The 19,785-nt window shown below is 44.6% G+C and overlaps 1 protein-coding gene across 1 annotated transcript in view; it reads right to left on the reverse strand.

Annotated features, from left to right (window-relative positions):
• PRPF8 (pre-mRNA processing factor 8) overlaps positions 1-12,120 on the reverse strand; it is a 32,019-nt gene extending 19,899 nt beyond the window's left edge. Inside the window, exons 1-24 of the mRNA XM_063109281.1 lie at positions 12,064-12,120; positions 11,735-11,845; positions 11,089-11,257; positions 9,943-10,107; positions 9,637-9,855; positions 9,296-9,508; positions 9,069-9,194; positions 8,866-8,971; positions 7,667-7,857; positions 7,418-7,537; positions 7,140-7,329; positions 6,884-7,003; positions 6,640-6,774; positions 6,092-6,221; positions 5,461-5,657; positions 5,125-5,331; positions 4,841-5,004; positions 4,565-4,691; positions 4,257-4,449; positions 3,789-3,976; positions 3,394-3,632; positions 3,028-3,174; positions 2,629-2,839; positions 2,315-2,431 (exon numbers count right to left, since the gene is read on the reverse strand). Coding sequence (XP_062965351.1) covers positions 2,315-2,431; positions 2,629-2,839; positions 3,028-3,174; positions 3,394-3,632; positions 3,789-3,976; positions 4,257-4,449; positions 4,565-4,691; positions 4,841-5,004; positions 5,125-5,331; positions 5,461-5,657; positions 6,092-6,221; positions 6,640-6,774; positions 6,884-7,003; positions 7,140-7,329; positions 7,418-7,537; positions 7,667-7,857; positions 8,866-8,971; positions 9,069-9,194; positions 9,296-9,508; positions 9,637-9,855; positions 9,943-10,107; positions 11,089-11,257; positions 11,735-11,834 — 3,774 coding nt within the window. The 5' untranslated portion in view covers positions 11,835-11,845; positions 12,064-12,120. The remainder of the gene's footprint in view (positions 1-2,314; positions 2,432-2,628; positions 2,840-3,027; positions 3,175-3,393; positions 3,633-3,788; positions 3,977-4,256; positions 4,450-4,564; positions 4,692-4,840; positions 5,005-5,124; positions 5,332-5,460; positions 5,658-6,091; positions 6,222-6,639; positions 6,775-6,883; positions 7,004-7,139; positions 7,330-7,417; positions 7,538-7,666; positions 7,858-8,865; positions 8,972-9,068; positions 9,195-9,295; positions 9,509-9,636; positions 9,856-9,942; positions 10,108-11,088; positions 11,258-11,734; positions 11,846-12,063) is intronic.
• Positions 12,121-19,785: the final 7,665 nt, after the last annotated feature.

Raw genomic sequence — 19,785 nt, forward strand, 5'->3', positions numbered from 1 at the left:
GGTGGCATCTAATGTCCTTCCTCCTCTTACTCCAACTCTGGCAAATAGACTGTCCTTGCTGTCTCCACTCACTCACTTCCCATAAAGCCCCACCCACTGCCATCTGGCTTCCATCCCCACTATTTCTGAAACGGCTCTTGCTAAGGTCACCAATGACGTCCTAACTGCCAAATCCAATGGATACTTTTCAGTCATTATCTAATGGAAATGCTCTTAGGCAAGTGATAATGTTAAGCACCTACCCCAATTCTGGACACTCCTTCCTGACAGCCCTGGCTTCCGGAACCTGGCACTCTGCCGCTGATTCTGGCCACACTACTTCTTGGTGTTCCCTACTACTATATTTGTCCCTCTGCTCTTCTCAGTCTACATTCTCCCTCAGTGATCTTGCTCAGTCTTAGGCTTGCAACCTTTACGCTGACAGACTTTTAAATCTACAATAAAGACATCTCCAAGCTTCAGACTGCTACTTGGAATCCTATAGAAACCTCTAAGTTACCCCTAACTGCTCTTACTCTTTCACTTTGTTCCTCTCCCTGGAGCTTCAAACTCATGTTTCTTAATCAAATCTAAGAGATCACCAATTCAAGAGGCACCACTAAAAGGCAGGGCGAAAAGATATATACGTATATGTATGTATATATGTGCTGTATTTACACATATATGTATCGTGGAATTAAAGAAATATGATATAACAAATGCCTGTTGGACACCTCCATCTGGACATTCTCAGAAACCTCAAACTTTAAACATCCTAAACTAATTCATTTACCTTCTCTCCTAAACCTGCTCTTCTTCCTGTAGTCTTCCAGTTGGTGGCACCAACATCTATCAAGTCACCCATGCCAAAAACTGAATGTCATCTTTTACTACTTTCTTTCCCCCAGCACCCCACCAAAATGAAGTTCTGCTAATTTTACCTGCTAACTATTTATCAAAATCTGTTCGCCTCTCCTTACTTCTACTTTCACTGCTCTCATAATTTCTATCTGGACTTCTGCAGCAGTCGCCAAACCTGGTCTCCCATCCTATCCTTCAAATTCCCTCTCCTCAATAGCTTCAAGAGTGAACCACTTAACAGAAATCTGACAAAGTCACCCCTGTGCTTAAGACCCTTATAAGATTCTTGACAAGGCATGCAATGCCCTCCATGACATGGCTCTTGCCTATCTAGCCTCATCTCCTAACATTCTCAACTCCACAACTTACTCCAGTAAATCCTGAACTTTTTATATCCTCACATATACCATGATAGTTACAGTTCCACACCTCTAGCTAAAGGAATGCCCTCCCCTCACCTGCCTCACGCTACATCTCTCAGGAAGGCTTTCCTCTTCCTCTTCCAGACTAGGATAGAGTTGAGTCATTAACTCTAGTGTTCTCACAGATTCCCAAATAATGTAATAGCTCTATAAATGCCATGTCCTATCATAGTCCTCTGACTACTACCTGTTTCTCCAACTAGATAGTGAGCTCACCAGGAGGGATTCTGTCTTACATTCAGTGTGTGCATAATGCCTGGAACACAGTGGCTGTCAACAAATGCTAACAAGTGATACATAATTTCTGTCACCTGACCCTCGGGGGAAGGAGGGAAGCAACCTAAAAAGACAAACTTTCCTTATGCTACACTCCAAAAAATGTGTCATGAAGGATTTTAGGTAAGGAATATTAAGATAATAAAATATATCCTTAACAGAAGTCTTACTAAAAAATATAAAACATTCTGCATGTGCATATGCTGCATACTTAAAGAGAAATGAAGGCTTGAAGAAAAACATTATAGTTGAGAGCTATTCTAAAGGAAATAAGGGTGAAGTGACTTTTTAAACCTTACAAAAACTTAAATATGCACTGTTAACAAATCCTCAGATTATTCTTTCTCAATTCCAGCTGCCTTCAGCCAGGCCTTCAGAAGCAAATGAAGGGAAAATAAATACTAAGATACCCAGTAAGAACTGCTCTTTACAGGTACTCTATGCTACTGGTTAAAAGATAAGTTATATCATTTGGATATCAAACCTCTGGGAAAATGCAAAAATAAGTCTTTTATTCAAATTAAAGAATCAGATTTCTACATTTGTTTTAATTAAGATTTATCACAAACTTACAGAGGTAGGCTGCAGAATTCCTACAGGGAATTCTCAGAAAAAAACTGAATTGGTGTGATGTTTTCAGCTGCTATCCCACAAACAATGAGACTGGTACACTAAACAAAGTTGGGAAGAAAGGACTGCAAGCCAGGGGAAGAGTTGAAAGGGATGTGAGATAAGCAGAGAATATGAGAGAAGCTGGGGCTAGGGGCCTTATATACCTTGGTGAAGGTGGTGGAGCCAGAGGCCATCAGAATCTGACGCACACGGTTGTGGAAGCGCTGCATTGATTCATCATCCACACGCAGGAAACACTGAGCTGTCCTCTCCTTAGTAACCTAAACCACAAGGTCAAGGTTAACTTGTTCTTGGAATTGCCATAGAAGCAATGACCAACCCTGACCACTGCTAAGCCGTACCCACCCAACAAAGCTCAACTGACTGAAAATGAAAAGGTCTATGTGTCCTTTGCTTGCATTTATCCCAGAGGTACAGGGGTGGTAAGGTTACTTCCAGCCCCTTTCCCAGGCTGTACCTCGTTCTGTAGGTTCCAGACTCCATCCTTGTGGGTGAATTCCTCATAGCTGGTCCGACATTTAGGCAGGATGCGGCACTCAAAGCCACACATGTTGAACAGCAGGTTAGGGTTGTCCTTACTGTACACAGACACGAAGCTGTTCTCCCACTGAACTGTAGTCACTGACCGTGGCAGACGGTTCTTGATGTCCCAGAACACTGCCCGACCTCTGCCCACAGAGAACATATGGTCACATCAGTCTCCTGGTAGAAACTTCCATTCAAAGGCCAGAATGATATCCCAATAGGACTACACTCCTCCCACACAGGACACAATCACATAAATGGTCTCTAATTGCCCTCTGGTTCTCTCAGGCTGATTTCCTTCCAAGTCACACAGCCCCAACTTAAGACTCACAAGTTGACATCATGCTTCATGAGGCGCATGCGGGCATCTCGGGGCCAGCATTTCTTGTTGTTATAACCAACGATATTTTCATTGTTGGGGTCAGGGTGCTCTGTCAGGTAACGCTGGATCAAGTCCCGAGCCTCATCTGCTGTGAACCTATATCAGGCAAGGTACATCGCTGATGCTCAAATACACTGGGACCCCATGAGACCTCCAGATCTACAGATGGAAACCCCACTTCATGCCACCTCCAGACTTCATTCCATTTTAAAGCCCCAACCCAGCAGCAAGTCAACTAAGGTACAACAGCCACTTTCAGAAGCAGGGTATATGCCTCAATGCCCTGCAGGGATAACAGTAAAACCAAGCCCTCACCTGAAGAAAATATGGATGCGATCAATGTATCTGCAGAAGAGACGGATGGGGTGGGCTGCCTCTGTGGCTATGTCCTGGAAACTGAGAAAGTCATTTGGCATCTGAGGGGGCCCAGCCATCTCACTGGCCCGGTGCAATCCCAACACAAGCAAATCCATCACCAGGCCATAGTACTGCACGATGAATGAGGCAAACTGCAGGCCTCTGATGATCCCATATGAATTTGTATGGTTCATGTCCTAGAAAGAAAACAGTACAACTATTAATAACTTATGGCCACATTGCAGGCTTCTCCAGGGTCTGGCCTCTTTTTGTTCTCCCCTCAGCAAACCCTCACTCAGTGGGTCAGACAATGCACTGCACACAATTCCTTGTTACTCTGCCCTAAAACACACCTTATAGTTGATGACAACATTGTTCTTGGCTGTCATATAGTCAGCTATGTTGTGGTCCACGATGAGTCGCAGCAGCCTATTAAGGAGGGTCAAATCGATCTTCTCATACATCTTCTCAAAGCGTGATTCCAGCATGACATTGCACTCACCCTCACTTGTCTCCCACACGTCCTGAAGGTTATTGATGCCTGAGGAGTAGGCAAGACAGGTCTCCAGCAAGTTAGACATTCCCTCTCAGGACTAGTGCCCACAATAGCTATTGTTACATTCCATAACCTAACCCCACTACCATTCCATTCATTCATCTCGATTGCTACAAGTATCAGCTTTGTTCACTTTAACATCAACACTACTGCCTTTATTACCATGCTTCAAGAGTAAAATGATCATACTGCCCAGAAGGGAATCTTGATGTAGAATTCAATTCACACCCCCTTTCCTCAGGGGATGATCCCAGAAAACTTTTACCTTGGCACCACTTGTAAACAAGCAGTGGAGGTGGTTCAGTGTCAGCAGGCTTGATCCAGGGTGGGAAAAGGCGGCGCTTGTCAGCTTCATACCAAAGGTACTGGTCCAAGTAGGCATCAGTTATCTTCTCCAGTGGTTCCACATCGTACACTGGCACCAGGTGGCTATAGAGATCCATGAACTCAATGCCCACCTGTGGGACAAGGAAGCTGGCTGACACCAATCTACCAATCATCTGAAGCAACCAGCCACCTTAGGTACCAAGAATAGCAGAGCCAAAAAGAAAACTTGGGGGGCATCTCACTCACTTCCTTAAAGGCTCTCTGTGTAAGGAGGTGACGCTTGATGCGGGACAATGCCTCATGGGGGTTGTCATAGGCTTGCTCAATCAGACCTAGCTCTTCCCTCTGAGACTGGTTGAGCCGAGACTTCACACTGACAAGGCAACAGGAAAAGTGAATGGGAAAACCAAGAGGAAGGCAAACTCAAAAAGGACTGAGGCTAAACCTTTCTTGGACTCTGACAATGATGCCATTCCCTCCCTGTCACCCTCCTAGCAGATATCTATCTACCCAATTCCTCACCTATAAGCTTCCTTGAGTCGCTCCAAGGCCAAGATGAGCAGCTTGGTGTCATGCTTGTAGGAGAGTGGGGGGAATGGGATGGGTGAGAACCTACGGCTTTCCAACCAATGCACAGTAGTGGTATACACTGCCACTGCTTCCTCAGCTGTGATGTAAGGACCATCCTGCAAGGTGGACATGAAATTAGCCTCCCACCATAGGCCAATCCCCCCAGGACCATTCCCAATCCTGCAGTCCATCCTCCTGCCCACCATCCACACCCAGCCCAGCCTACTCTGCCTAACCTTCAGGTAGTTGTGCTGCCGCTCCTGTTCCGCCTTCAGGTAGAGCCGTGTGAGGCGGCCCAGGTTCTTTTTGCAAACAGTCTTGTCCACGGTGGCCCCACGGCGGATCCGTTCTCGGTTGTAGTGGGCAGTGTTGGTCCACCAGTCAGCCTTAGCCTTCACATATCGAAGGATCATATTCTCTATGGGCGTTGGCAGCCCAGGTACCTGAAAGTGCAAAAGGCACAACGGGAATGTGATGGGAACCAGATAGCCCCCCAAGGGAGTCCAGGAGTGCTAATCCTAATCCCAGGAAAATGGATGTCCATGCCTCCTTATAGTTGGAGAGATACCCACCTTCCAGGGAATGTTGGCCTTCCAGCAGCGCCAGGCTTCACTGAGGTGCTGCAGGATTGTCCGGGCCTTGTTCTGTTTGATCCCCTCAGGCATCATGTCCAGAATGTCATGCATCACGGCTGCCCGAAGCTCAAGGTCAAAATGTGACTCCACTCGCTGCTTTGTTACTGTCTTTGCCACCCCCTTCGAGTGTCGGCCTAAAAGTGGAGTGGCCCAAGGTGATTAAAAGCAAGACTCCTTATTTCTAGTAAGGATCTCTACCTTCATGCTCCTCACTAACCGTGGTTATAATGAAATCGTTAAGTGTTAACGAAGTGTCCATCCTCCAGAGACAAACGTGGAAAAAAACCCACAAGAAACAAAATATCCATGTGCCTGGACATGCAAAAGACAAACTACCTCAAATAGTCACAGCTATGCTTCTGAGGAATTTCTACTCCTGTGAATGCATAGTTGCCTCAAGGCCCCAGAGAGAAGCCCAAGAAACAGAATATTAGGTCAGACTCATTTGAGAATGGGAAATAGGACTTAGAGGCAATCCATCAACAAAGGGTTCTTATACAAGGAGCAGAAACACATGATCTACCCTTAAAGCAACAATGGGAGAAACTGAACACAGAAAACCACTCACCTTCAAACTGCCGGGCCAGAAGGTTGCCCAGCCATCGCTCCAGCAAAGGGGTAATGCCACGCATGAAAAACAGCCAGACCCGCCAGCCAGCAGCCCAGAAGCCACAGCCAGGGCCCTTCCCTACAGGGCCCTACGATCCCAAGTAGAAGTTAAGAACACAAGTCAGCAATTCATTTAGACAACAGAAAAATGGTCAGAGGTGTAAGAGGAGGAACATATGTATGGCAGTGGAGGGAAAAAAAGAAAAAACTCTGGGACCTCAACATCTAAAATGGGGTATAATACCAAATTTTGGTCTAAAATAAAAATAAAATAAAATAAAATAGGAGGGTAAATGAGATCCTGCAAGGCAGAAACCAGAAAGTGAGGCTCCCTATTTGGACCTAAAGGAAAGTTTTTGGGGGAAGTGTTCATATTCATAAGGTAAGGGCAATAATGAATGACACATTCATAGTTTCTGTCCAAATAGGTCCTTGGAAAGAGCCCTGACTAGATGTAAAAATGAAAAAGGATCTAAGAAAGTTAAATTGGTGAGGACAGGTTCTCACCGTGTTGAAGCGATAATAGATGAGATGCTTCAGGTCCTTGCACATGCGAATCTGTCGCATCAGCTTGTATTTGTATCGATACATGCCTGTCAGCTGTCCCACGTGGGCAAATATATACTGCAATCCATCTGCCAGCTGCAACAAAATTGCCCCATCAGACTTCAAGCTTGTGCCAGCTCCATGGCCAGCACAGACTTCACCCAGCCTCCTCAGTTAGGCAGGGGCTGGGGATATCTAGCCTCACCTGGAAGGCATCCACATTGCCCAATCGATACTGTACATGACTGTCCACAACCAGCTTAGTTAAACGCAGAACTTCCCGACACAGATGGAAGGCATTCCCAAAACGAGATTTCTTTCTTTCCTGGAGAAGATACCAAGAACAGAAAAAACACTAATGAGCAATGGCCCCAAGTGGAAGTATGCCTTGCTCAGGGGGCAGAGCAAAACTAGTTGTCCATCCCTCAAGCACAGGAGACCCTAAGGTCCAGTGCAGTTACCTTGGTGGTGAGCGTCTTGACAGGTTTGAGGTTGAAGTTGTAGTCCAGGTGCAGGTAGTTGAGGTTTTTGCGGTGAATAAGAAGGTTGAGCATGTTGTAGCCCTGGCGGCAAACCTGCAGCCCCACCTCCACCCAGTCCAGCTTTGTAGACTGAAAGAATTTGGTGGCTTTAAAGGAGCGGAACAGGTATCTGGGGTGGGAATAAGGAGAAGAATGAGATTTAGTCTACTAATTATCTCTAGAACCAAAGTCTGAGCAGGGGCCCTTGGGCACCTTACCTCTTCTTTTGGGCCTTAGGGGGCCGATGCTTCAGAGCGTTCAGCACATAGTATTTAAGCAACTTCTGGTAGGAGACCCTCACTTTCACAGGCTGCCCAGCAGGACAATGCTCCCGATACCTAGGAAAACAAGCCCACAAGAGCTTGCCCCATCTCTCCTTCCAGCACTCTGGAAAAGGCAGCATGCCCACGCAGTTGGAGTCTTTTCTCCTATACTTCCACTATCATACCCTCAGGTAGAAGACTTACCAGTTCTTTACAAGGGGTATGTCCAGGGCTCGGCGGGTGCGACCAGAGCGTAGGTTGAAGGGCCGTGGGGCCCAGAGCAGGGCAATGCCATTAGCTGTGTTGTCTGTGTAGAGGGGTGTGTCCTTCAGGAAGGGCTCCACAAACTCTGGGAGCTCAAATTCCTCATCATCATCTGGCAAGGGTTCCTGGCTCTGAAAGAGGAATCCCCCAAGAGTTTAGCTACCGCTGAACTAGGCAAAGACTTAAGATGAAAAGGAAACTCTCTGGGGCCAAGCACAGTGGCTACACCTGCCATGGAAACTGGGCTGCCTGACAAGAGAAGCCCTAAAGGGCCAGGGCAAAGGGGACCAAGGGATCAGAGAACAAGCCAGGGCCAGCCAGGAAAGTAAGCATCATTCCTCACATCCCAACTGCTCATCACCAAAAGTCTCCCAAAGGAGACCCAATACCACAGAAGGTAAAACACTGCAAGCTCCTCCTGCCCAAGCTCCAAACACTAGGTTTGGGGAAGGAGATCTGTTCATGTTAAGAACACAATGAAACATAGATGACCATTGAAAACATTAAGCTAAGTATAAGAAGCCAGTCACAAAAGATCATATAGTATATGATTCCATTTACACAGAATGTCCAGAATAGGCAAATCTATAGAGAAAGTAGACTAGTAGTTGCCTAAGGCAAGGGAAGTGGAGAGGAAATCGAGACTGCTAAGAGTTTCTTTTTAGCGTGATGAAAATGTTCTAAAATTGCCTGTGGAGTTGCAAAACTCTGGGAATAAACTAAAAACCACTGAACTGTACACTTTAAATGGGTGACGTGTATGGTATGTTAATTATATCTCAATAAAAAGAACACAATAGAAACAAAATAGACTATAAAGAGTGTAATGATAAAGCCCAGATGGATAATCACAGAAAGTAAGATTATATCAATAACCTGTTTTTTGGGGGTTTTTTTTTTGCAGCTGGCTGGAATGGAGGTCAGAACTCATGACCTTGGTGTTATAAGGCTATGTTCTAACCAATCAATAACCTGTTTGAGCCAAATGCTGAACTCTCAAATTAGCTTATAGCTCAAGGGAACACTTAACTGGATGGAAAAAATGACTCTCTCTAGCTGAGTTTTTATCTAATAACACTTCAGCCAAACTCAGGAAATTTCTCTTGGAAGAGCTGAGATCAAGTAACCCTTCTTCTCACCTTGACTGAGTGCCTATGGGAGATTGGGTTAATCAAAGGATCAAAGTAGAATGCTGGCAAATCAGGATCCTCAGTTTTGATGAACACAACATTAGGAGTGTGGTACCTAAAATGAAAGGAAGAGTCAGCCAAAGTTCTCCTGCCCTGGCCCAACCTAAATACCAGCCTTCTCCTTTCAAACAATTGTACTCCAGATCTCTCACCAGGTGAGGTGGACATGGTGTGGAAGATTGTTATATAAGTAAGGAAAAGCGATCTTGTATTCAGTGCGAATAGGCTGTCGGATGATGATCTTGTTAATATCATTGAATTCATTCCAGTCTTCATCCCTAGGATACAAAATCAAGGATGAGCAGACTAGTTTCTTGAGTATCAAGATTAGATTTTACTTGACCCAAGGGGCCTAAAATCCCTACCCTCTCCAACTTACTGTAGGTTGATGTCCCGAACAAGAGGTTCAAATTTGGGGCCTCCAGGAATGGCCATATTGAGTGCTTTGGAGGTAAAGAAGGCCTTCAGATCAAAAAGATAGAAGTAGTTGTCATCCACCAAGTCTGTCAGGAGCTGATTGGCCAAGCGATAGAGAGTGGACATCATGGGCAGTGTAAACTGCCAGCGCTGGTAAGTGGAGCCATTCACATACCTATGGAAAAGAAAGAGGGGCCCACATCAAACAGGCAGCTAGCCAAACCATACCACCTATTGCCCTCCCAGCACTCCTTCTGGGTTTCCAGAACTCTCACAGGAGTGATAACTCCACCCATCACTCACTTCCTGCTGTCTCTCAATGGCTGGTGGTCATAGAACCAGTCTAACACAGGGGCATCCTCCTCAGGGTCCAGCTCTAGCTGAATGGCCTCTAGTGGCTCAACATCTAGGATGTTGTCAGCATAGTCCAAGGGTGGCTCCTCATCATCAAAAGGTGGAAAACGCATCCTCTTGAAATGCCTCCTGTCTCTTTTTTCTCGACGCATCATAATCCACATTGACCTGCAAGGCAAGAATGTCACAAACAGCTTCCACCCACTGTCCTCCAACTACCACCACCACCACCCACCATATTCTAGCCCTTCTCACCCCCACTGGGAGATGTAGACAGGTTCAATAACCCAGGGAATCTCATTGACGAAGGAAATGGCTCCAGTGATGTGGTACAGCACAGGAACATCCCGAATCTGCTCCCAAGGCATCGGCATGTTCTCCAGGAGCTTGAGGACTGCATGAGGCATGTACTTTAGGGCACTGCCACATTAAGAAAAGAGAAAATTATTAGAAATGACAATGTGTTCTGCTACCTGCCCCAGGCAGAGAAACTTCCTGATTATCACATTACCATGTTTCACAGAAAATCCTGCCTAATAGCCCAAATTCCCAAACTTAACACAAAGGCCCTCCATGACCAAGAACCCTGCCTGCCTCCCCCTCTCTAATGTCACCTTATCCCACTCTTCCTCTTAAATTTCACAGTCCCACAATACTGGCTATCAGCCTCTCTAAATCATTAGCTATCCCTCAGAAGACAGCTTTTAGGCTGTCTCACATTCTATTTGCTCTGCACCTTCCCATAAATAACAGTAATATTTTGTTGTATTGTCTCATGTTTATCATTCCACTTTCTCCAAAAAGGAGAAAAAGGATCATTACTGCCCCTTCACTGCTATATCCCTAGCACCTAACACAGCTTTCAAAAACATATTTTTGAAATAAACAAAACTTCCATGTGCTGTCTTAGACTAGCTGATTAAGTGACTAACACTTCAGTGTCCAAATGCAACAGGGATCTGCTAAGACATTTGCACCTGTATTCACCTAGCTTAGGGCCACAAAAAAACAAGAGTATAGAGACCTCATGAGTTAAATACCCCAAACCTCAGAATTCTGGTCACTGAGTAGTTACAGGCAGCCAGAATCCATAAAGTGTCCCACTCTGGGCTTTGACCCATTCAATGAGAGGGACATCTTATAACATCAACAGAACAAACTAAAGTGCCAGTCCTAGATCAGGGAAAGAAATCAGGGCAATAAATTGCACAACTGGAAGATCTGAAAATTTTCACAGAGTCCTACTGGTTTTATCCTTTCTCCTACAACCACCAAAATGGGCAGTCAAAACAGAGTCCTGTCACAAAATGAAAGACCCTCTATCCAGGACTACAACCCATGGGACGGTGAAAAGGGAAAGGGACCAAACTCCAAATGAAATTATTCCAAGATGTTCCTTACCCCAAGTAGACCCTTTTGTCATGGCGAAACTTCCTATTGGTCATGTCTCCATGGTCTCGAATGATCTTCCTGACATGTTCTGGGGGCATGTCTTCCTTTTGGGCATCCACAAATCCAAACTTTCGCTTTTCTGCATAGCGCTTGGCCTGCAATTGCTGCCATTTTCGGGCTACAAAAAGACCTCAGTTTACAGGGCTGCACGCCCTTAGCCTAATCATCCCCACTTCCTGCCCTAGGGTAAGGTCCTGTCAGGGTGTGTGAGGGAGGAGCAGGCATCCAGCAGAAAGGAGGACTTCCTGCCAATTCTCTCTCTCCCTGTTATATTTTTTCCTTCATCGCATTTAGCACTACCTGACATTTTCGTTGCAGAACTTAAAGTTTTTTATTGTTTACCTCCATCGTTGCAATTTAAACCCTGTAAGGGGTGGAATTCTGTCTCCATAGCTATTGTGTCCCCATTGGATCAGCGCTTTCGAATAATTGGCATTTTAAATGACTTGAATACATTTAAAAGCAAATGGGGCTAACAAGGGAGCTGTCACCTACTGACTGTCAAAACAGGGAGAAGGGGTCAAACCCCCTCGCGCGCGCGCACGCCTATCCCGCCTCCCGGCCCGCGCGCGCCGCCCCGACGCTCGTTCCTCACCTTTCTCCTGCAGCTTCTCTTCCGACATGTAGTCCGGGAGCGGGGCGAGAGGGCCGGGCACCGGGTTACCCGGCCCTCGGTAAGGAAATACTCCGGCCATGCCGGGAGAATCTGAGGAGCAGCGGTGACAAAAATTAACGAGCAACAAGGCCCGGGCCTACCGGAGGCGCAGTAGGAACGCGCCCGAAAACCCCGGGCCTGCAGCCTCGCCTCGCTAAGAGTGCATCCCAGCCCGTCCCGGTCCAACCCTTCTGGCCGCTTAGCCTGACGCCACCACGCTCCCCGCAGCGGGGCCTTGAAAGCCCGCCACGAACCCCAAAGCCACTCACACAGACGACAGCTTTGTCCGCAGCGCAATGGCGGCAAGCCTACGTCCGCTCCGCGTTCCCAACGCCGGAAAGTGCGCAACCGCGGTTCTCAGCAGTTGATCCAATAAGCGCCTGTGTGCTCAGATGGATTAGCGAGATCACCAATTAGAGTTGTATACCGCGCCGGAGGGGGCGGGACCCTAGGTGGAAAGGGTCTGACCGAGAGGAGGTGTGGTCAGAGGAGGTTCAAGCCCCGCCTCTCGCGTTTCCGACTCTCCCTCTGGGGCGCTCTAGCAGACCCATTGCCTTGGTTACTGGCGTCTCATCGCGACACCCTGAAGACTCCAGAGTTTTAATAAATTTGTCAAAATCGCACATCGTGGGCTGAGCCCGTGGCGCACTCGGTAGCGTGCTGCGCTAGCAGCGCGGCGACGCTCCCGCCGCCGCGGGTTCAGATCCTATATAAGGATGAGCGGTGCACTCCCTGGCTGAGCGCCGGTCACGGAAAAAAAAAAAAAAAAAATCGCACATCGTTTTGGGTCTATTCTCATAAACGTAGACTTGAGATGCCCTACCAGCTCCGAGTCAATCAGTCCTTTGCTCACGCATGCATTCATTCGACCATCAATTGAGTGCCTACTATGTTCCAATGGTTGGGGATATGATAGAGAAAAAGACAAACATGGTGTTCACAGGGTAGCTGGAAGGCAGACAAGAACACAGGCTCTTACAATGCGGTGGAATGGGAGTTCGGGGGCAGGGCATTTACCCTGACTTTGCAGGAGGAGTTAGTGAATCTGGAAAAGTAGAAGAGGCCATGGGGAACTCCATTGGTGGGTGTCTTTTCCCCCTCCCTCCCCATTTCTCTTTTCTCTCTGTGGCAATTATTCGCCGTAGAGTGTATAGTGAACACCGTATAGATGCTTCTTGATTGCCTCTGTCTTGCTGCCTCAGATGCTCTCCATCTGCCATCCTTGTTTCACTTCCCACCCCTCTTGCTCATCTTTTTTTGGGGGGGCGAGGGTGGCTGGCTGGTATGGGGATCTGAACCTTTGACCTTAGTGTTACCAACACCATGCTGTAACCAAGGGAGCTAACCAGCTAGCCCCTCTTGCTCAACCTTTATGACTCTGTTTCTGGTAGCAACTTTGAATATGACTTAGTCAACAGATAAGTTTGTTCAAACTCCCACCAAGTATATTGCGGAGGATGCAGAGGAATTGTAGCCCATACGGCCACTCAACGTAGTCTGGAATTTAGGACCCAAAAGTAAAATAATTAGAGAAAAACTCAAAGGAGAGTCCAGGCAAGGGCTGGCTGGTGCAGAGGTTCATACAGTCAAAGAAGGGAGAGGAGAATTCAAAATTTCACGGAGACGGGCGAATGTAAAGGATTTGATAGGGGTAAAGGAAGGGGAAGGAATAAGGAATGTCAAGTGTTGGAAATTGCTAGAGTTACAATTTAGAACAAAACATGGCATGCTCTAAAAATCAACATGGCTGTGGAAGAAAGTCCAGCAGCATCAGCATCTCCATCGTCGTCAATGTAGTGAAGTCCTTACCACCTATATAAGGTTTTCTATGTGCCAGATATTGCTCTAAGCCCTGGTGAAATCCTAACATGATCTGTAATTTCTTAGTAACATTCAACCAGTGTCACTTTCCTGGTTTGATTGCTATACTATGGTTATGTAAGAATTTCTCAAGCTGGGCGAAGTTTACACAGGAATTTTCTGTACTTTTCTAAACAGCATTACTGAGATATAATTTGCATTTCATGAAGTTCACTTGTTTAAAGTGTACAATTCAATGATTTTTAGTATATTTACAGAGTTGTACGATTACTACCACTATTTAGTTCCAGAATATTTTCATCCCATAAAGATGCCTTGTACCTACTGGCACTCACTGCCCATTTCCTCCCACCTCCTTATACCTTAGCCCTTGGCAACTACCAACCGATTTTCTGTCTCTATAGATTCACCTGTTCTCAACATTTCATATAAATGGTATCATAGAATAGTGTATGGTCTTTTGTTACTGGTTTCTTTTACTTAGCATAACTTTTTGAGGTTCATGCTTGTTGTAACATGTATATCTTCTTTAGAGAAATGTCTGTTCAGATCCTTTGCCCATTTTTAAATTGGTTGTCCTGTTATTATTATAGGTGTTCTTTATATATTCTACATACAAGTCCTTCATCAGATATATGATTTGCAAAACTTTTCTCCCATTCTGTATGGAATCTTTTCACTTTCTTTCTTTCTTTTTTTTTTTGTTAAAGATAACCAGTAAGGAGATCTTAACCCTTGACTTGGTGTCAGCACCACACTCACCAGTGAGCTAACCAGCCATCCCTATATGGGATTGGAACCTGTGGCCTTGGTGTTATCAGCACCACACTCTCCCAAGTGAGCCATGGGCCGGCCCCATCTTTTCACTTTCTTGATGATGTCCTTTGAAGCACAAACGTTTCTAACTTGGATAAAGTACAACTTGTCAACCTACTCTTTAATCACTTAAGATTTTGGTGTCAGATCTTAGAAATCATCACCTAACTCAAGTCAGAAAGAGGTACTCTTATGTTTTCTTCTACAATTTTCATAGTTTTAGCTCTTACTCGTAGGTCTAAGATTCACATTGAGTTAATTTTTGTGTATGGTGTAAGGGAGGGGTCCAAATTTTTTCTTTTGCATGTAGATATCTGTTGACCAGCACCATTTGTTGAAAAGACTATTATTTCCCCTAAATTGTCTTGTCTCCTTTACCAAAAATGGAACTGACCATTTATTTGTTTTGAAACTCTCAGTTCTATTTCGTTTGTCTGTGTTTTTCTTTATGGTTTCTGTGCTATTTTTACAACTTTCATGTGAGTCTCAGATTATTTCAACATAAAAAGTTAATTAATAAAGAAATAAGCTTAGTTAATCATGAAAACAATCTTACAAAGTAGGTACTATTATTATTCCCATTTTACTTAGGAGAAACCCAGGATCAAAAAGGTTGAGTGCTTTGGGTCACATGGATAATCACATGAACTATGTGCCAGCTTCTCTCCAACAACTTTAAATCCATTTGTTCCTTTAACTGTCATAATAATTCAGTGAGGTAGGTACTATTATTGGCCTCATATCATAGATGAGGAAACTGAAGCTCAGAGAAGCTGAGCCACTTGCTCAAGGCCCCATAGACAGTAAATCATGGAGTCTCCGTCCCATGGCAAGCAACTGTCTCAGAGCTCATGTTCTTAACCATGCTGCTGTGCTGCTATCATCTTCTATATCCATGCTAAGAAGCATAGATGATGTTGGATGGGAAAATTTGAACCAAATTATAGGTGATCTTGAATTCCAAGCAGAGTTTGGACGTTATCTTATTTGCCACTAATTTCCAAGCTTTTTTAAAGCCAGAATCTAATTGTGTAAATGAATTTACAAATGAAGAACTAAGGCTTAAAGAATTGGGAGCTTTGGGCCGACCCTGTGGCGCACTCAGGAGAGTGCGGCGCTGGGAGCGCAGCAGTGCTCCCGCCGCGGGTTCAGATCCTATATAAGGATGGCTGGTGCGCTCACTGGCTGAGCGTGGTGTGGCCGGTCACAAAAAATGACACACACACACACAAAAAAAAAGAATTGGGAGCTTCTGTTAAGGTCTCTTAAGAGACCTTAAATGATCTCTTTCTGTTCAGGAAAAGACCTGAACAGAAAATATTATCCACCATTATTATGAACCATTCATTGCAGCCAAACTGGTTTTCCCATTGTCTGAGGAGTATAAAACAGGACTTGGAGTTGACTGTAGGTCATACAAATGAAGGTGACCTCTGGCTCGTAATCCACAAGTGGCAAGCCAGGAGCTCAGGCAGGAGGCTGAAATATCAGACTGAAGATGATCCTAAAGCCATGAGAAGGAGTGAACTCACTGAAGAAAAAATAAGGGGAAAGCAGAGGAGGAAGGCTTGAGGCACACACAGTCAGGGACAGGAGGAGACCAGGAAAAGCCAGGGAAGGAACAGCTGGAGAGGTTGGGAGAGGCCCACAGGAAGGAAGAGCTTCAAGAAAAGGAAGGCCTCTGCCCTGTTAGATGCTACAAGAGGTAGAGAAAGATCGAGAAAGCCATGAGCTTGGCAAGAAAGAATTCTCCAACCTATAAGAGCAGCTTCAGAAAAGTAACAGGAGAGGAAGGTTCCAGGTTGTCTCTCCAGGAGTGTCATGAAGCAATGGAGGCAATAGACCACTCATTTGAAAATTTAGGCATAAAAGAAAGGCAAGAATTTGGGGTTTTTTTTTGTTTTTTTTTAAAAGATGACCGGTAAGGGGATCTTAACCCTTGACTTGGTGTTGTCATCACCACGCTCACCCAGTGAGCGAACCGGCCATCCCTGTATGGGATCCGATCCCGCAGCCTTGGTGTTATCAGCACCACACTCTCCCGAGTGAGCCATGGGCCGGCCCGAAAGGCAAGAATTTGGACAGGAACAAGAGGGTTAAGAGAAATTCAGATGAGAAAGAAAGAAGATTAGATTCACAGACCAGCAGGGACATCAAACATTATCTTGTCCAAATTCCCATTCAATGCAGAAAGTCTTTCCAAAGCATACATGCCCCTAAAGATTTCCTTCTACAAAGATTTAGGCACATCCAGGCCAGCGGCAGAGGCCAGCCCGACACCCGGGGGGCCCTGGGAGAAGAGGGCCGGGGGACATCCCTGCCCCTCCCTGCAACCGGATCCTAGAATGTACTTATTAACCATGTGTATTTCTTTGGTGTGTATCTGCTCATGTCCTTCACCAAATTTCAGCTTAGATTTTTCTAATTCATTTTTAAGAGTTCTTTTTGCAATAAGCATATTAATCTTTGTTTGTTTTAAAAAAGAAAAAGTAGAGAATAGAATAATAGTTACCAGAGAGAGGTGGGAGTCGGAGGGAAGATAAGGTGTGAACTAATGGGGACAAAACTATGCTACCTACCGTAAATGAATCATTGCGCAAGATGCACATGTATTGAAACAACACACCGTACCACCCCCAGAATAAATATAAATAAAATTGAGTTAAGACACGCACACACATAAAGCAAAATTTGGCAAAAAAAGAAGATTTAATGTACACTTGTCGGGTGCCAAAATACAGAGGAGAGCAGACCAGACCTAGGCTCTATCTGTTGGAAGGTTGCATTCTACATGCAACGATGAACATTGAATATCTAGTTGTATAATTAATGTTTTTAGTTTTAGTTTTTACAAAGTTATATAGTTTTGTAGAATTTGTTACAAAGATTTGTTACAAAGAACAGTAGCTTACTCTTCCTCCTCCCCAAAAGAAACCACTTTCACTAATTTTAGCCGATTATTTTGGTATTTATTTCCATATTGTATTTCAATTTATTTCCATATTCGGCATACTATTTCCAAGTAATAAGCTTGTATTGCTATTTTTTGACTTTTCACTTTTAGGCATTATCTACTCACCTTACCCTATAGAAAATGGAGATCCAGGGCTGGCTGGTTAGCTCAGCTGGTTAGAGCATGGTATTATAACACCAAGGTCAAGGGTTCGGATCCCTTTACCAGCCAGCCCCCCCCAAAAGAAAATAGAAACCCAACTCACTCCCTAGCCTCCCGTACACATGCACACCCTTCCCAATACCCTCTCTTCCCACTATGGTTATATTGTAATTTTGATGAGATTAAAAACCCATGTGATGGAGTTTGGATGTGTTGTGTGCCGAAATTTGATCCCCAGAGTGGCAGTGTGGGAAACTGATTGAGTCATGGGGGCGAATCCCTCATGAATGGATTAATGCTCTCCCTGGGGGAAGGGGGATTAATGAGTGAGATCTCGGCTCTATTAGTTCCCACGAGAGCTGGTTGTTCAATAGACCCTGGCACCTTCTCTCTTTCTCTTGCTTCCTCTCACCATGTGATCTGCTTGTATGTGCCGCTTTCCACCATGAGTAAAGCAGCCTGAGTTCCGTGCCAGATGCAGCTGTCCCAGAATCATAAGCCAAATAAACCTCTTTTCCTTATAAATTACCCAGTTTCAGGTATTTCTGTTATAGCAGCACAAAATGTACTAAAACGCCATGTTTGCATAAATTGCTTGCAATAATAATATCTCACCCTTATATAGCATTTACTTTGTGTCAGGCACTGTTCTAAGAACATTTACACATATGAATTCATTTAATTCTCACAATAATTCTGTTTTTGTCATTCTAGTGCACAGATGGGGTCCCTGGGGCTTACAGGTCAAATAACTAGCCCAAGACCACACAGCTAATAAGTAAGTGGCAGATCTGGGATTTAAATCCAAGTGATCTTAGCCACTTTACTATAATATCTTTCTGTACAAATGGAATCCATGGATTCAGAGCTCATTCATGTAGTAAACTATGATTACATTCCTTCCCTAAATGTTGTTTTGCCTGTAATTAATAGCTGTATTTTCTTAGTTTTCTATGGACTCATTGCCAGTTACTCCTGGTTCTTGACTAGTTTTTAATTCTTTTAAAAAATGTTCAGACACATTAGGTGGTTTATTGATTTCACCCCCCTTTCTCCCCACACCCCCCCAAAAAAGTATTTCCTGGAGCTTCCTGGCCTGTAGCGGTGTGTACCAGTTTCCTTCTCTGTTTGGTATACAGCTTCTTCCTAGAACCCGCCTTCACCATCTTCCTGGGAAGTCTCTTTCTTCTCTTCTGTGCTGACTGTCCTGCTTTCTGGATCTGTGTCTTCCTCTTTCTTGGCGAACTCTGAAAAGGGTGCATGGAAGATAAATTTGTTCGAGACTTTGCATGTCTGACAATGTCTTTATTCAACCCTCACACTTGATTGATAGTTGGCTGGGAATCAGATTCTTGTTTGAAATGGCTTTCCTTCAGATTTTTGGTGGCATTGCTCCATTGCCTTTTAGTTTCCAGTGTGGTGTTAGGAAGCCCAAAGTCATTTCAATACTAGATATTTGTATATAACTTTTCCCTCCCCTCTGGAACATTAACCTCAGCATTCTAAAATTTCACTATGTTGGGTTTTTTTTTTTTTTTTGAACATAGTTGGTTGTAGATGTCTGTGGGGTACAGCATTGAATATCAATACCAGTGTGCAATATGTGATGTTCAAATCAGGATAATTAATATATTCCTCATTATACAATGTAATTAATTTTCGTGGGCCTTTACCAATTCCTCCTTTTCCCTCCACCTCTCTCCCTTTCCCACCCATGGCAACCTCAGTTCTGTCCTACTATGATGTTGCTTGATGTGCATCTATTTTCTTTCACTGTTCTGGGCATTTCACGAACACTTTGATCATTCCGGGCATTTCACGGACACTTCAGTCTGGCAATTCATGTCCTTTGGTTTTGAGAAATTTTAGTTCTTTATTTCTTTATGTATGGGCAGCTGGCCAGTAAGGGGATCTGAACCCTTGACCTTGGTGTTATCAACACCGCACTCTAACCAACTGATATTTCATTATTTAATTGATGATTTCCTTTCCTTTTGTTTCTCAGTTTTCTCTTTCTGGGTCTCCTGTTATTGTGATGTTGGGTCTCCAGGACTGGTTCCATGATCGTCTCATCTTTTCTCTTGTAATTCTATCTCTGTCATTTTACTCTTCTTTTTTTTTTTTTTTTTTTTTTTAAAGATGACTGGTAAGGGGATCTCAACCCTTGGCTTGGTGTTGTCAGCACCATGCTCAGCCTGTGAGCAAACTGGCCATCCCTATATAGGATCCAAACCAATGG

This window comes from Cynocephalus volans, chromosome 10 (genome assembly GCF_027409185.1).
Source record: "Cynocephalus volans isolate mCynVol1 chromosome 10, mCynVol1.pri, whole genome shotgun sequence".
NCBI classification, from domain to species: domain Eukaryota; kingdom Metazoa; phylum Chordata; class Mammalia; order Dermoptera; family Cynocephalidae; genus Cynocephalus; species Cynocephalus volans.